The sequence below is a fragment of the Puntigrus tetrazona genome, chromosome 16, assembly GCF_018831695.1.
Source record: "Puntigrus tetrazona isolate hp1 chromosome 16, ASM1883169v1, whole genome shotgun sequence".
Classification (NCBI taxonomy): domain Eukaryota; kingdom Metazoa; phylum Chordata; class Actinopteri; order Cypriniformes; family Cyprinidae; genus Puntigrus; species Puntigrus tetrazona.
This window is the reverse complement of record NC_056714.1, coordinates 16,560,909-16,577,469: the sequence shown is the minus strand read 5'-3', so window position 1 is coordinate 16,577,469 and position 16,561 is coordinate 16,560,909. Positions and strand designations below refer to the sequence as shown.

The window sequence follows — 16,561 nt, the reverse complement described above, 5'->3', positions numbered from 1 at the left end:
CTGATTCGGAAACTAATCAGGGCTGACTGTCCCTTAACCTTCTTCTTGCCAAATATAGGTTTCTCTATATCCCCACCCCTCTGTGATGTCAGAGAGATCACTGAATTTCTTGGAAGGTAGAACCATAATAAATTATTTAGAAAAATATTAAAATATTTAGTTGCCTTTTAGACTTCCAGTTCTGCTTCATTTTTGTTTTCATTTATATTTATTCATCATTTAGTTTTAGGAACTGGGTTAAGGATTTATTTATTTATTAATGATCTAAAGCCATGTCAGGAACAATGGCTATATTCATGGCGAGGTGAAACATCTCAATTTCACAATTCAGTTATATATATATGGAACAAACAACTATATTTAGTTATATATATGGAACAAACAACTATATTCAGTGTGGTCATAGAATGAGTTAAAATGAGGATGGTCAAAATAGTGACAGGTGGGATAACAGTGAACTTATACATTATAAATCCAGTGAAAACGACAGTGAAATGTTGCAATGACAATTGCAGTTCAGATTCAAATGTAAAAAAAAAAAAAAAAAAAAAATCCTAGTGTTGTATATGTTTTTTATGCATAATAATAACCCTAGAATGTGATCGAACTGCTAAAAATATATCTACAATTATATATAACAATTTGTATGACTGCAGAAATATGGTATTTCAGCACACACTTTATCCCACTGGTCACGATTGTGATCGGCCACAGATTTTCACCTACTTATATTATTTTTCAAATATTTCAAAGGGTTACCAATGACATATCATTCGGATATTTTCAAGTCTGTTTTGGGGATTAAACAATAAATACAGAATAGGTAATAAAAAGCGACTGCAGTACTAATTTAATCTTAAACATTTTAAATATGTAAACATTATTAGTCAAATTGTTCTTTTATTTTAGGTACTCTTAATTTGCCTTATTGCTTTCACCGGGGCTATTGGTTTTCAGAATGGGCGGTCATACAGCATTGCAAAATAAATTTGCTGAATGCGACTGACGAATCTGAATCAAGAATTAGACTGTTCTGTAGTAAAACGTTATTTTACTACATCTTCATTTCAAGATTGAGAGACAGCAGAGGTTCCCCATTTCAAAGGTCAAATGTTATTTTAAACTGACACTGACATGGCCCTAACCCTAAATTATAAACAGCATGACATAACAGTCTTCACACATATATTCTCAGAATTTTCACTTCCCTCACCCTTTTATCTTTCGTGGTGTAATCTAGTCTACCGTTAATCCGAAATAATCCCTCAATTAATCCATGTGTCATGCTTTATATTACAGTACTTAAACCAGTCTTAAGTGTTATTATACCTCTCTATTTGTAACAACATGTGTTGTTTATCTTTAAATGTTGTTGTCATTGCATTGAGACTGAAAACAGATATTTGTTCAGGTTGCTACATTTTCAGCATTAATGTCAAAAGCATGAGCATAATTTAGTTTCTTTGTGTTTTTGCATACGTGCGTTTGGCTGTGGTGACAAGCAGGCATGTCTGTTATGTAACCTGTAAAGTTGCCTGATTTAGAGGGCTAACATGCCAACAGGGCAAGAAGAGAACTTTTAATTTATTAGGAGCCTAGACAGGTTGATGAGGGTTCCCCTTAGGTATCAAAAGGTTAGCTATCCAAGAACAGTTATAAAAGCCTCCAAACACAGGCCAGGCACATTATTGGGAAAAAAATATTTATGTCTGTCTGTTATTTATCACTGAATCTGTGTTGTCGTTAGAGGTTGCTATGGTTACCTCCTCGAGAACGCGACTACTTCAGCGTCTATGCAGCGCGCTCTAACAACCTTGTAACTTTTGTGGCTACTTTGTGGCTACTAAATATTGTTTACTACGTTTTATGTTTCATTTGGGTTCAACCTTTATGGAATTTATGGGATAGGAGTCGGATATGTTAAAGAGACAGAAGAGCTGTCCAATCAAGCATGAGTCTAATGGGTCGAATAACGGGCGTGGTGGCGTCACAGCTTCACCACGTGTCCTGCAAAAAATAGCCGGTCACGGTTCCCCCCATGAGGCAGCGCTCAACCAGACCTGACCGGTAAGATAGCAGACTACCGACGGACTCACAAGTCACAGCTGTCAACCCGGCTGTCCTCGTCGAAAACATGGTGAAAAAGGCTAAAAGTCCCGTGACTTACGCAAAAATGAAGGGAATCGTTTCATATTTTACAGGTAAGCTCAAAAACTTGATATTTCTTCAATTACTTTAATAAAACAGAAAGTATTTGCCACGATATATGAAATATTTTAATGTGTACTTTGACACTTATCTAACAACGTTATCTGAATGTACCCTTATCTATCTATCCATCTATCTTTTAAAAAAATATTTTTAAATTTGTAAAGATAAAAAAGTATATTTAATGTTTAGGCATATTTAAACACACCCTTATAAGTGCTGTTCTGTGATCACTATGCATATATTTCACTAATTAAAAATTGTTTTGCATTTTATTTTCTCAGCTTTAATTAAGGACAAGAAGCTCCGATCCAGCCACCCTATCTATCGACAGTGAGTTTCGTCCTAGTCATCATTTTCCATTGCGTGAGCTAAAAGTGAAGCAGTGCGTGGCTCTGCATGTGTTCCAGTACAGAGTTCAGAAGATTTACTCATTATTTCACTATTTCTGCAAAGTTAAGCTAAAATCAGGAATGACTTTACTCCTTTGCACTACTATGCCATTACAGATTGACCACCAGTGTGCTTTTAAGACCATGACCTACTTATAGAAACATTCCAAAGTGAAACCAATAGCCAAGTGCTGTTCTATGTAGGTGCTGAAAGACTCTGAGGCAGTTTTAGCAGAATGCAAAGACAAAGAACTAAAGCTTAACATTTATGTAAAGCACTCTGATATGGCACTTTTCTGATATGGTTTCTTACATTCCAGGATGGATTTCTTGCGACCTGAGGGTAGTCTCTCTGAAGATGATGGAGCTGCAGCTGTAAGTATACTTCAGAAGTTCATGTCCACTTGTGTGGTCTTGGCCTACATACAATAAATACAATAAAGGTCAAAGGTTATTTGACGTAAGGTCAAATCAGCTGCACTGATTTGAGTTGCTGTACTGGATGACCTACAGTAGTCTATAGATGTAACAGGAAGTGGAGTGAACTGTGCTGTGGTTTCATATGTCACTAGAGTAAGCTGCTGACTCGCTCTCTCTCTCCGTGATCTTTCTCCCAGGTTTGTTATAGTAATCCACAATCAGATGAGCCAGAGTCTCGGTAAGATGGGTGCTCAGATATCAAGCTATATGGACATAAACATATACAATTACACATAAATATTTATTCCAATACGACTTTAGGGTATCTGCAGCTGATTTTGACTACTTGAAGGTGATTGGAACGGGCAGCTTTGGCAAGGTATTGTTTATTACATCTCACTCACTTTGTAGTGCTTTAATGTATAAATATAGTTTGAACCTTTGTTTGATCGTCTGTATTCAGGTTTTCTTGGCCACACACAGGGAAAATGGCAGATATTATGCAGTCAAAGTTCTACAGAAACACATCATCTTAACGAGGAAGGAGGCAAGTATGACTATGTATGAGTATGAATATGTGAGTATAATTATTTGATTCATAATGTGTCTGCGTTGTTTTTGTACAGGAAAGAAATGTCATGTGTGAACACAGAGTGTTGTTAAAGACTCTTAATCATCCATTCCTGGTGAAGCTGCACTTCAGTTTTCAGACTAAGGAGAGACTCTATCTAGTGCTGGACTATGCATGTGGAGGAGAGGTATGTTTACTTGGCTATCTACATAGGGACATTCCATAGAATATATATATTAGCCAGATTATCAAATCAGAACTTCATAATTGAGCTATAGCTGGTTTTCATATACCTTTTTTTTATCTCTTTTACCTCTCTGTTTGAAAATACAAAACACAATGTGTAATTGAATATCAATTTGAGTTAGAAAAAATTAAAACAACATAATTTGTCTATTGTGGTGGACAAAGTTGAACTACAGTCACATTACTTAGGTCTGTTAGCATTTATAGGACGTAAGGAATTATTAATTTAGTCTGTCTGAAATTGAACTTTTAAAGCAGCTTTTTTCAGCCAGGGACTGCAGGATGACATTAAATTATTGTGTTTGTGGCAAATCCAAATATTATCTGATTTGCATGTATTAATGATTGTCAATGTGATTTTTTTGCAGCTCTTTTACCATTTGCAGAGAGAGGGGGTGTTTGTAGAGCCCCGAGCCAGATTTTATGCTGCTGAGATGGCCTGTGCTTTAGGATACTTACACTCCCTGAAGATTGTCTATAGGTACCAACATTGTCAAATATCCGTGGCTCTATAATGCAGATAAGCCCATTCATATGTGCTTAGTGAGAACAAAATGAACACTAACTTCCTGCAGATTTGCAGTAATCCATCTCTCACATGCTCACAGGGACCTGAAACCAGAAAACATTTTGCTGGATTCTGCAGGTCATGTGGTTCTGACCGACTTTGGCTTGTGTAAGGAGGGAATGAGTGGACGTGACACCACCAGAACCTTTTGTGGAACGCCAGAGTACTTAGCACCTGAGGTTCTCCTGCAGAAGGAGTATGACAGGACTGTGGACTGGTGGGGTTTGGGAGCTGTTTTTCATGAAATGCTCTATGGCCTGGTAAACAAAACCGTCGTATGAATGCTCATTTACATATACAACACAGGTAGACAGGTGTTTTACACCCACTCTTTCTCATTCCAGCCACCTTTCTACAATGCAGATCGTCTTGAGATGCTCAGAAATATTATTTATCAGCCATTGGCATTAAAACCCGGAGTGTCTAGTGCAGCCAGAGATCTGCTGAAGAGACTGCTAAACAGGGACAGGGCCAAGAGACTAGGAGCAAAACGTGACCTGGTAACCCAACAAGCACACACATTCACAAACAATCTGAAATTCATTTGTCTTTTGAGTGGCTAAATGTCATTTTGCCCCTTTTTGGCTTTTAGACTGAGCTGCAGTCTCATCCATTCTTCTCATCGATTCACTGGGATGAACTTGTCGCAAAGCAAATTCCTCCTCCTTACGTTCCCTTATTGGTTAGTTTTATTTTTTGTTGTTATTTTTTTATTGATTTGAACTAAAGGCATCATTTACCTAACAATGAACATTTTACTGTTTTAAACCAGTGCAACTCTTTTGTTCCTGTGTAACACAAAAGATTATTCTTTTTTTTTTTTATTATATTATTTCTGTCTATACGGTGAAAGTTGATTTTCGTTGTATTTACAAACTTTCTTTAACATATATTTTCTGTTTTATTTTTGAATCCATACAATAAAAGTCACTGGGCACAAAATGCTGACTTTCACTGTATGCACAAAAACATTGTTCAAAATACATTTTGTGTTCCACAGAAGAAACAAATGCGCGTTTGGAATAACAAGAGGCCGAGTAAATGGTGTGGGAGATGAGATTTTATAGAGATAACATGTAAATAATTTTAACATGTCTGTATTTCAGTCTGGCCCTGGTGACCTCACAAACATTGACCCTCGGTTTACAGAACTTCCTGTTCCACAGTCGCTAGGAGCATGTGAGGAGCATGGAGCAACTTTTCCCGGTTTCACCTACATCAATGAAAACATTCTATCACTGACTCGTGAACATTAAGACAGAATTCTGTCAGACCAATAGACATTTTGTCTGAACATGTTTCTAACTATGTTTTAATTTAAGCAAACTCTGAAACACAGTTCATTTTTATGTTAGCTGGACCAATGCTTTTGCACAAGACTACAAGGTTTCTATCAAATGTGACTGTGTTTTTTAACACTCGTGTTAATTCCTTTTTTAGCCCTATTTGATAAAAAAGATATTGCTGAAATACAGTAAGTGGTTTTCTGACAGTACTGTAATGAAATAAAGTGAGACTACAGGCTGCATCAGATGTTGGATTGTAAGAGTTGTGAGATGAAATTAATATTAAATATCAATGTTACCGAAATTGTGTATAGTGTTCAGATGGTATTGGTTTTTGACGAAATTGTATTATCAGTAAAATGTCCGTTTTTGGAGGAATTTTTTGTGGAAACAATAAAATTATTTTAATCAAATACAGGGTAATGGAGTTATTATCATGACGGGGTTTCATTATAAAACGTTAGCGTCTCAGTTTACGTTATGTAAATAAACTCTCAAAAACTCGTATGCCGACGATTCATAGTTGTCCACAAGAGCTGAAAGTTACTTTAAATCGAGACCTGAATCACGAATTAGCATATGGGTCACGAAGTAGCACACAGTTGTCATCCACAGAAGACCGGAATTTATCATTTGCGACCGCTTTTGCTGTGTTTTTTTGCCATTTTTATCATGTTTTACAACACTACTGCCAAATTTGGCTCAAACCTACTTTGAAAACAACGTGCTAGCCTCTGAAAAAAGTAGTCACTTTTAAACCCACAGCGCCATCTTGTGGCATCGTCGCTGTCTTCCTTTTCGCCACTTTTCTACAATGCGGCTGTCAAAACATTACGTTTAAATATTATCAACTTTAGTTTAAAACTCGACGTGGTGTTATTTCATTAATATGCTCCGCCTTTCTCTTTTTTTGACTGCATATGACCAAAATATGCCCGTCGTGTGAGATTTGCGGAGAAATCGGAACACGTGATTGTTACAGGAAATCAAATCATCACCACAATGACTGTAAACTGAAAATATATTAAAAATCCTACTCTGGAAAAAACCCCAGCACGTTTCAGTGAGCGCTCACTTTAAAGACCGCATTAAAACCGAACCATTGCAACCCTGATCAAACACTACGACTCTCTGTTTCTGTTGTGTTTGCATGGAAAACCCAAAGAGTATTAAACCCATTTCCCTTATCTGTATTAGTATTAAGGCCTCAAATTGTTTTACGGCAAGCGCCTGTAAAACGAGTATCGCGCACAAGTAAATTCTAGGGTCATTTAAGGACAGGCTGGGACTGAGTCGCTCTGGTTCTTTGTTACATTAAGAGCATATGTAACGCATATGTTGCGATGAAGTTTATCTGGGCTGCAGAAGTTCGACAGACACATATTAACCCGCGCATGCGCAATAACGCCACCATCCAGCTCTAAATAAGAGTTAAGAGAGAAACGAGGTGAGTTGCACGTTTATCAATAAATATGACGTTACTGTCGTCACCCACGCAGTAAACAACGATACTAACACAGAGTTCGTTTCTTGTTTAACACTTTTCAACCATTGCGGCTATTTTCAACGAGGTTTAAAACCCGTAAAGATAAATAGAACTGACAAGTTTGTGCAGAAGAAATTAAAAGCATGCAATTTGTTATTTCCCCAGGTCTGCGTGCACGCGAGTTGTTGCGTTTATGCAGGGATGAATGGCAAGTCATTCAAAGTGCCTCGGGAAATGTTTTTCCTTCGGATAAGCACGTAAAACTGTTGATTTGGTTTATTGTAGGATGCCCTGCTAATGTTACAGCTAGCCGGGGCTATCAGTCGGGCTAACGACATTCCGTGACAAGGGGAAAGTAAGGAGTTTGTTGACGAAGGGGAAAACATTGCGTTTTAATAAAACAAGTTGTACACTTGGCCTTCCCGTGTTGGTTAAAGGTCCGAGCGACGCGAATCAGACCAGAGAACTGTTATAATTTACATACTTTAAACGTGTCGGCGGCCCTTTGCTATGCTCCGCCATTTTGTGTGTCAGTCGAATGCTAATAATGGGCGCTCGCGGATTGCACTTTATTTATGCTAAGAATAAATTCCGTCATCACTTAAAATAGCAAAACAAACGTTTTTTACTGCGCCAAAATAGCTTTTAGGTGATGTTTGCGGGTCGACGTTACTGTGCAGTCTATGATTTTGATGAAATTTTGATTTAAGGTAAACGGCAGGTCAAGAACGTTATTACACTATTGCCTGCTGTATACGAACGATAACGTACTTAAATGACCACTTCAGCCTTTGAAAACAAATTCATCGCGGATATGTGCGATTTAGCTTGCCATCCCAAGCATCCGCGAGTTTTTAAAGCCCAGATTAAAAGAGATTCTTTTAAAACAGGGAAAAGCTGAACTTGTTCGTCTAACTTTACTTTTAATCGCTTTCCTCCATTAATAACCGCCAAAGTAGTTTAAATGTGTCTGCGAGAGACCACACACATCGCTAGCCCATAGAAATGAACATCATAACAATGTAGAAATACATATTTTGGTGCTCGTTTAAGTGCTTGGTGCAACCCGTACTGCGAGCAGCAGTCGCTCTCTAGCGGAATGGACTGGAACTGCAAGCGCCGCGCAGCTCTTTCGTAAGTTGCGGGCGTTTTTTCAGCCGCAGTCAAAACACGGTTTTCGACGCGAACTCGACGTATTTAAATAATGGAAACAACAGTTTTGTGCTGTTTACTAAATCACCGCGTGCTGACTTACCGTGTTTAAAACGTCTTAGCGATTTTCATCTACCCTCTTGCCATATGGAAGTGATTATGATTTAGGCCGATGAGGATCACTGACAGAGTACAATAATCAGTTTTTTAAAAAAGTATTTCTTATTAGAAATCTACGGAAAAAGCATTTGTATCTTAGCCTCACATTATATTTCTTTTAAAGCTTTCTGTGCCACTCAGTAGATTTGTTTTGGCACCAAAAATGCACCTCAATAAAGTCCTCAAGACTGAAGATAATTCAAAACAAGATAAAAAAAAAATTTGAATTTAACTGAAACGGCTAAAACTTTTTAGCACATTTCTATGATAATACATGTTTTCATTCACCTATTTATCAAATGATTAATAATGCCAGTGGCGTTGTTGTGCATTTTAGTAGTTCTGCCAAGCTCTAAAATATCATGTAAAGAATATTAGTAGTTTCATACAGTTAAAGATGCTTCATTCGGTCACCTAGCCGTGTCGCACTCGTAACGTATATTTTGTCTTTTGACCTCCGTTTCATAGGTGAAGATGGCAGAGTCATCTACGAGCGATGGTCCTGCCACAGGAGCTGATTTTGACATGATGAGCGCTCTTGACTGGAAGGACGGCATAGCCACATTGCCAGGAAGTGACATTCGGGTACAAATATTTAATGTATATAATGCGTGGAGAGTTGCATGAGGGACATATCTGACTATTAGGCATGTGCTGATGCAAAGAAAAGAAGCAATATCTGGTCTGTTTTTAGTTTCGGATGACTGAATTTGGCACCCTGGAGATCGTCACAGAGGTGGAGCCCAAAGTTAAAGAGGCAGAGCTTACAGGCCCACAGCCTCAAACTACAGGCACCAACAACACGCATTCTCCTGAGCAAAACAAAACATTCAATCAGACTGCAAAGCCCGTGTCGAATACAGAGCGTCAGACAAGTACAGTGGGTGAGTACATCTCGCACATATTCTTATCATATCAAGAAATGTATATTAATTTAATCTGCCTTTTAATTTGTTTTTGGGATCTTAGTATCTCTTCGCTTTCTTTCAGTTTCCACTGACCCCCTCAGGCAGGCAGGGGGCAACACCGCTGTGCAAAGCCCTACTGTGAGTACAGTGCCCAATGCGATCGTTCCCATGACTGAGGCAACTGCAAACTGCAGGTCATGTGGTCACTCTGGTTCACGAGAATCCTTTTTACAAGGCAAATATTGCAGCGTTTCTTGTGTACAGCCCACCAGCGGCAGGTACGTGGCTTTGGCATTCGCTGAGATCTGCTAGTTGCACTGTTTATAGCGTTTTGTATAGCTTTGTGTGTGTGTGTGTGTGTGTGTGTGTTCAGGTCAACCCCGGCTGAGGCTGTCGAAGGGGAGCGCTTAGGTAAACGTGTGAGGAAGAAGAAGAAGATGTTTATGGAATCTGGAGATGAAGAGGAGGACAACATAGAGGAGGAAGAGGTAACACACACATACATCTACCTCAATGCAAATTCAATATTAATGAAATGTACTGAAGTAGAATTTACTGTATTGCTCAGTGATATATAATTAAATTTTCTTTTTCAGGAGAAGGTTAAATCCTCAAAAGGGAGACGAGCGGCTAAAGTTGCTAGACTAGGTTGGTAATTTTAATTTATTTTTTACACACATTCAGAAATGCAAACATTGGCCAGACAATGTCTCATACTTTGTGTCTTGGGATGCACAATTTGATGCACATAACATGACCTATAAATTATGGCCACATCCTTTTTTTTATTTAGCTTTTTCATGAACATGTTGATGCTGTGTTCATAGTGACTGCACCTCTGATTAAGAAGAAAACCTGGAGTTGGTCAGTGTATCTAGAGGAGGAGAGAGCCATTACTGCTCCCTTGAAACTTTTTAAGGAGGTGAGAGACACAATTCACAATTATTTAGTTAACATGGAATGATTAGGATCCTGATTAGGACGGTTAGTTTGATGTCAATCTGTTTTTGTCATTGGAAACAAAAAAGCTGCTCTACCAGAATTCGCAGGCAGCTTTTGCACACGAAGATACCTCCTGAAGGCATTTCAGTAGACAAGATTTCATAATAAATTGTATTTAGATGTGCTCAGGCACAACTGTATTCCTGAACACACTTAAACGAAAAGCTCTGTAGTTGGAGGGATTTTTTTAAAATAACAAATTTTTTGAAATTCTGTCATTTTGTATTTGTGTGTGTTTGCAATGCAGCACCAGTCATTTCCTCAAAGCAGGAATGGATTTAAAGTTGGCATGAAGTTAGAGGGATTGGACCCCAGTCACCCTGCTCTCTTCTGCGTTTTGACTGTTGCAGAGGTAACCTGATTACTGTGATTTTACAGTAATATATGTGATTTGTTCAAGAAACAAAACTAAATATGTTGTTACAGCTGTGCCTGTTGTAAAATGTGTATTTGGACATACGTCTTCTATTCCAGGTACAAGGCTACAGGATTCGGCTTCACTTCGATGGGTACCCTGAGTGCTACGACTTCTGGGTAAATGCTGACTCATGGGATGTGAAGCCGCCAGGCTGGTGTGAGAAAACAGGCCTCAAGCTATTGCTGCCAAAAGGTGCTTAATGTTCTAATAAAGATGTACTGTAAAATGTATCTGTTGTCAAGAGTACAACATGCAAAGCAGCTCTTGTGCAGAGGTCTATTTTTGTTCTCTGTAACATTAGATGTGTTTTGTAGATGTTTCTTTATGTGTTGAAACTACCTAATCTCAGTTTCACTCCGAGAATGTGATTACAAAATGGTCTACAATTTTTTGTTATGCTGAAATTGAACATAGGTGTAATAGTATTCAAATTGACACGTGCATTGATTATAGAAATTAGTAAAAATATATAAATTACAAAATATATTCGATCTTAAAAAATACGGGCACTGGAACAGAGCAGCATCTTGAGATGTGCTGTATTTTTAGAAGGCGTTGTCTTGCTCTAGATGCTACAAATGCAGCGAGACTCAAGCGCATGTCATTGAGTGAAAAAATGTTGCATTTGTCATTGCACGTGCTGCTAGAATATTCAGTTCATTTGAAAAACTACTGTAAAATGTATTGCATACGCTGTTTTTTGTAAAAAAAAATGTGTTTGCTTCCAGGCTGCAGAGATGGAGAGTTTAACTGGAACACATATGTAAAGAACTGTAGGGGTCAACTGGCCCCCAAACATCTCTTCAAGAGTCTTAATACTGTATGTAATTTTACATGCCCACAATTATATATAAATATATCTCATATATCTGTTCTGAAGATCATGCCGTCTTTTATGACCCTGTTTTCTGCCATATTTAGTCGGTCACACCGTCAGGATTCCGTGCCGGGATGAAGCTGGAAGCCGTTGACAGGAAGAACCCATCACTCATCTGTGTCGCAACCATTGCTGCTGCTGTCGACAACAGACTCCTCATTCACTTTGACAACTGGGATGATTCATATGATTATTGGTAAAGATAGTGTCTGAGGAAAATTTCTCAGCATTTGAGTGTGGCAATGATAGTGTGGAAGGTAGTACATGATTTGCGTTTGTTCTCAGGTGTGATGCCAGCAGTCCATACATTCATCCAGTAGGGTACTGCGAGGAGGGCGAATTAACGCTCACTACCCCTGCAGGTCAGACTCTTTTTGTGTTATATTCACCCATGCAGTCAGTGCATCACTTACATTTCTTTCAGTTTTTTTTTTTTTTATTGGAAATTTATTTTATATTGTGGGTATACTATTCTATTATAATGCCATAATAGTATAAACACAAAATGTTGTTTTCAATATTAAATCATTAGATTTTTATTTTTGACATTGTGTGTCGAAATAAGTAATACTGTCTTGTGAAAGTATTTTCTATTCAGTTACAATTGATTAGTATAAAATCTTTTAAACAAATGAGCACGATGACAAGTGGTTATTTAACGTCTGTTTATTTTTGTGCCTTAGATTATAAGCCTCCCAAGGTTTTTACTTGGGAGAAGTACCTTGAGGAAACTGGAGCCCAGGCTGCACCAGCAAGAGCCTTTAAACAGGTGAAGTTTGATTTGAGAGCTGTAGTTTAGTTTAGTTTAGTTTCATATATATTTGTTATAGTGTTAGTTTAAATTAATTATTGTGAGGCAAAAATGCTCGTATAACATGGTAATAAAATCTTGTTCAAATGTTGATCAAAATTTTTTTAATAAATTCAAATTCAAATTCAAATTTTATTTGTCACATACACATACATACATAAGACATATGTGCTGTTTTTAGACAAATGTAGGTTAACTATTTAATTTTATGATCTGTGTTATTTAAAATTATTTGTTTCATATTGAAAACAATTTGTTAAAAACATTGGGTAAAGAAATTGTTTATAAAATCAATAGAAATTAAACGTGTGCTGGTTTTTAATCATTTATGTTTTTTATTTGACCTTTGATCTTTGGCCATCCAGAGACCACCACATGGTTTCCAAGTCGGGATGAAGCTGGAGGCAGTGGATAAACGTAATTCCATGCTTATTCGTGTAGCTACCATCTATGATGTAGAAGACCACAGAATCAAGGTATACACTCTAATATGTCTCATTTATATAGTATAACTAAAATCCTTAAATAATGAATCAGTTATTTATTAATAGTTATTCGCTTTAATAGTATTTATGATGACAACACAGGTATTATCAATGCTAACTCTCTGTGTGTTTACATATAGATCCATTTTGATGGCTGGAATGAGGAGTATGATTATTGGCTAGATGCTGACAGCCCAGATCTGCATCCAGTAGGCTGGTGTCAGAAGACAGGTCATCCTCTACAACACCCCAACGGTAACAATTTGACACATTTACATACATTGGTGGAGCCATGTTTGGAAACAGACTCCTAATCAAACTCTTAATTGTACAGGTCCCAGAGATTCTCCATTGCCTCCTGGACAGGGCTGCCCAACCCCAGGATGCAACGGAGTCGGACACATTAGAGGACCTCGGTATGGGACACATTACACGTAAGTTATACACATACTGTTGCAAATACAACCCGTAATATTAATTCAAATGCAAACGAGTTTATTTCCCGTTTTTAGGGTGGTGAGCTGTCCATACTCGGATGTGAATTTGAATAAAGACGGGCTGGTGCCGGACAGACTGAACGGGGAGAGGCCCGTCACGCTCAGTGGACCTCCACGCCACCGCCGCGCTGAAACACTCACTCAGACGCACCCTCCCACACCCACCGCCAGCACCCCTGAACCTCCTGACACCACCACAGACTCCTGTCCACCAGCTCGCTCAGTTCGTGAGCACATTATGTGAGTGTCACTAGACATGTACAGTCTCTCTCTCTCTCTCTCTATCTATCACACGCACACACACACACACACACACACACACACACACTCTCTCAATACTCATCTCTCCTGTACTTCAGGTCTGGCAGCACTCCCAAATGTGTCAAGCCACCTCAAGTGAAGCAGGAAGGTGACGGGAAAGGTAAGTTTCAAGTTGCAAGTTATTCAAAAATGAAAATCAGATATACACATTTCAGTTTTATCTCTGAGATAATAATTTTCTAATTAAAATTTGTTTGATATTTATGGTGGGTAGTCAAACTTATATTTTATAATAAAGAAAACAGCTTCTCCCCTTTGTCCACCAAATCAGTGTCATGTGGTGCAACTAAAATGACCAAAATGAAAAAAAAACTTCAAATAGGAAATTCTATCATAGGTATGCAGGTCCTTGTGACTGTCAAGGTCAGATCATTTCACCTTTTTGTAACAAGACAGTTAATATGTAAAATTGTGTTGTCTTCAAAAGTATTATACATACATTTATTCATATTTTATTACAATTGTACATGTATCAAATAATACTTTTACTAGTAGTTGCACTAGTCAAAAGAATCACAACATGTACAATTTTCAACACTATAAAAAAAAAAAAACAAAGATGAATACAAAAGCACATCTCTAAGGACTTGGTAAATGTATTTTTGACTAGTAACATGTCGTGTCATGAAGAAAGTCTGTTTGTGTTGTAGATTCTCTTCAGCAGTTCCTGCACGAGTCTGTGTTCTGTGGATGGGAGCCACCAAGGTTTCATCTATGTTGGGAAAAGCATGGAAAACTCTTGCCCGAAGCTCTAGGCCTTACAGCCAAGAGAGTAGCCAAGTGGAACACAGAAGAGGTAACATTTAATAATTCTGGAAGAGTTCACCTGACCTTTTAAACACTTCTTCCAAACTTTTTCTTCTTCCAAACAAATTTTCTTGAGTGTCTTTTGTTGATGTTTTTCTTTCAGGTGGCAAGTTTTGTAAGAGGCCTGCCTGGCTGCAGAGAGCATGCTGCAACCTTTAGAAAAGAGGTAAATGACAAAAAACAGAATTATCTTCCCTGTGTACACTACTATTCAAAATGTTGCATCCGTAACATATTTAAAGTTTCATGTGTTCATTTAGTGTCAATTTTCATTCATTTATTGCATCTGGGCTGAATAGAAGTATTAATTCAGCAAAGTAATATGTAGTATATGTAGGACTCATTCAGCACTAATCTGTGAGTGTTCTTAAACAAAGTGAATATGTATTTAAGATATTTGGTTTCCTTTTCCTTACAGCAAATCGATGGCGAGGCCTTCCTGCTCCTTACTCAATCAGACATTGTTAAGATTCTGAGCATCAAATTAGGACCTGCTCTTAAAATTTATAATTCGATCCTCATGCTGAAGAGCGCAGATGAGGAGTAGACAACTCACAGCAACTGCTGCTCCATCAAACAACACATCTCGCCCCCGCCGATGTGTCCAGCAGACACAAATGTTCAGTCATCGGTCTCCTTGTGAATGATGGATATTGACAGAATCAGCCAGTTCAACAAACTTGAAATATCACGGCTCCTAAAGGCTGATATCGATGTGATGTCTCCCACTCTGCACTCGCTCTAAATTAAGAATGAAATTCTCTTTTCAAATTGATCATTTGATTCATATTAGACTCTGGGGGGGGTACACTACACTGAGGCACCTTAAATTGTTGAAAAACTTAAACTGGATTCTTTCATTGTTAATATTTATGTTTTTATGGTTGCTAAAATGACGGATAATTACGATTGAAAGACACGATGGTGGACCTTTTACTTGAAATGTAATTTTTTTTTCTTTGTAAAAATGCAAAAAGACCTTTGTTTGTAATTGAACACACATCCTAAATAATCCAGATGAGCCTGTTTGAGACCACTAGAGGGCAGAAGGATCGTGTGTGTGTGTGTGTGTGTGTGTGTGTGTGTGTGTGTGTGAGAGAGAGAGAGAGAGAGAGAGAGAGAGAGAGAGAGAGAGAGAGAGAGAGAGAGAGAGAGAGAGAGAGAGAGAGAGAGAGAGAGAGAGAGAGAGAGAGAGAGAGAGAGAGAGAGAGAGAGAGAGAGAGAGAGAGAGAGAGAGAGAGAGAGAGAGAGAGAGAGAGAGAGAGAGAGAGAGAGAGAGAGAGAGGGAGAGGGAGAGAGAGAGAGAGAGAGAGAGAGAGAGAGAGAGCGCGCGCGCATGTGAAAGACTTTTGCAAGCATGTGTGAGTGGAAAAAAATGCATAAATGTGTGCTTGCATCTAATGTCAGGGAATTCTTGCTCTGGGCAAATCTGAAATTGAATGTCTCGGTTTGTATTTACTTTAGATTACATGTAAAATGCATTTGTAAATTGAAGAAACTGTATAGTGAATTGGACAGTGTGCTGATTCCATAGACACTGCAAATACAGTTAGGAATAGAAATGAGGGGTGTGTGTGTGCGTGCGTGAGTGTGTGTGTGTATTTTAAGCCTCTGAGACCCTGACATTTCGCCTTGTACATGCATTCCTGAATACCAAGACATTTTGTTCTGTCATTCACCGGGCTTTTTGTACATCTCTGACCTGCTGTATAATACAGCTGTAAATCTCAGCTCTGCTGCATCTGATGTTACGTGTTGGAATCTTTTTGTTTTCATGCAACGGTTTGGATTTTGCAGTGCTTCTCAAAGTTGTCATTAGACGCACACGCAGGTCTCAGAATAATAGATCTACTTAGGGTTGGATACTAAAAAATAAAATACAGCGAAAATTAGTCTGCAGACACATTTGGCTTTAAGTAATAAAGGCATTTGGATGGTGATGGAAAA

At 38.2% G+C, this 16,561-nt stretch overlaps 2 protein-coding genes across 5 annotated transcripts; both read left to right on the top strand.

Annotated features, from left to right (window-relative positions):
* Nucleotides 1–2,033: 2,033 nt before the first annotated feature.
* On the top strand, nucleotides 2,034–6,104 carry sgk2b (serum/glucocorticoid regulated kinase 2b). The gene is made up of 12 exons (XM_043260035.1): nucleotides 2,034–2,201; nucleotides 2,493–2,541; nucleotides 2,921–2,975; nucleotides 3,218–3,258; nucleotides 3,342–3,399; nucleotides 3,484–3,567; nucleotides 3,647–3,778; nucleotides 4,206–4,318; nucleotides 4,446–4,665; nucleotides 4,750–4,905; nucleotides 4,998–5,087; nucleotides 5,512–6,104. The coding sequence occupies exons 1-12, from the start codon at nucleotides 2,135–2,137 to the stop codon at nucleotides 5,659–5,661; spliced, it is 1,215 nt and encodes a 404-aa protein (XP_043115970.1). The 5' UTR covers nucleotides 2,034–2,134; the 3' UTR covers nucleotides 5,662–6,104.
* A 927-nt stretch (nucleotides 6,105–7,031) lies between these two features.
* Nucleotides 7,032–15,771, top strand: l3mbtl1b (L3MBTL histone methyl-lysine binding protein 1b). Of its 4 annotated transcripts, none has more exons than XM_043260005.1 (21): nucleotides 7,032–7,138; nucleotides 8,957–9,073; nucleotides 9,183–9,372; nucleotides 9,458–9,674; nucleotides 9,770–9,884; nucleotides 9,993–10,044; nucleotides 10,224–10,318; nucleotides 10,646–10,750; nucleotides 10,873–11,008; nucleotides 11,545–11,636; nucleotides 11,738–11,889; nucleotides 11,979–12,055; nucleotides 12,377–12,462; nucleotides 12,870–12,980; nucleotides 13,130–13,244; nucleotides 13,324–13,423; nucleotides 13,502–13,726; nucleotides 13,846–13,907; nucleotides 14,458–14,603; nucleotides 14,718–14,780; nucleotides 15,033–15,769. In XM_043260005.1, the coding sequence occupies exons 2-21, from the start codon at nucleotides 8,963–8,965 to the stop codon at nucleotides 15,159–15,161; spliced, it is 2,379 nt and encodes a 792-aa protein (XP_043115940.1). In that variant the 5' UTR covers nucleotides 7,032–7,138; nucleotides 8,957–8,962; the 3' UTR covers nucleotides 15,162–15,769. The 4 variants fall into 4 exon arrangements, with proteins under 4 accessions (XP_043115940.1, XP_043115938.1, XP_043115937.1 ...); XM_043260003.1 differs by lacking the exon at nucleotides 7,032–7,138 and adding an exon at nucleotides 8,487–8,519 and having other exon boundaries at nucleotides 13,324–13,405; nucleotides 15,033–15,771; XM_043260002.1 differs by lacking the exon at nucleotides 7,032–7,138 and adding an exon at nucleotides 8,487–8,519.
* The last annotated feature ends 790 nt before the right edge of the window (nucleotides 15,772–16,561 follow it).

Excerpts from the sequence above, each read along its gene's own strand:
- l3mbtl1b (XM_043260002.1), top strand. Across the intron at positions 12,463-12,869 it reads CAGCAAGAGCCTTTAAACAG|AGACCACCACATGGTTTCCA; the intron begins GTGAAGTTTGAT and ends TTGGCCATCCAG. Across the intron at positions 13,245-13,323 it reads TCCTCTACAACACCCCAACG|GTCCCAGAGATTCTCCATTG; the intron begins GTAACAATTTGA and ends TTAATTGTACAG.
- sgk2b (XM_043260035.1), top strand. The coding sequence starts at position 2,135 with ATGGTGAAAAAGGCTAAAAGTCCCGTGACTTACGCAAAAATGAAGGGA. Across the intron at positions 3,400-3,483 it reads GAACGGGCAGCTTTGGCAAG|GTTTTCTTGGCCACACACAG; the intron begins GTATTGTTTATT and ends GTCTGTATTCAG. Across the intron at positions 4,666-4,749 it reads ATGAAATGCTCTATGGCCTG|CCACCTTTCTACAATGCAGA; the intron begins GTAAACAAAACC and ends TTCTCATTCCAG.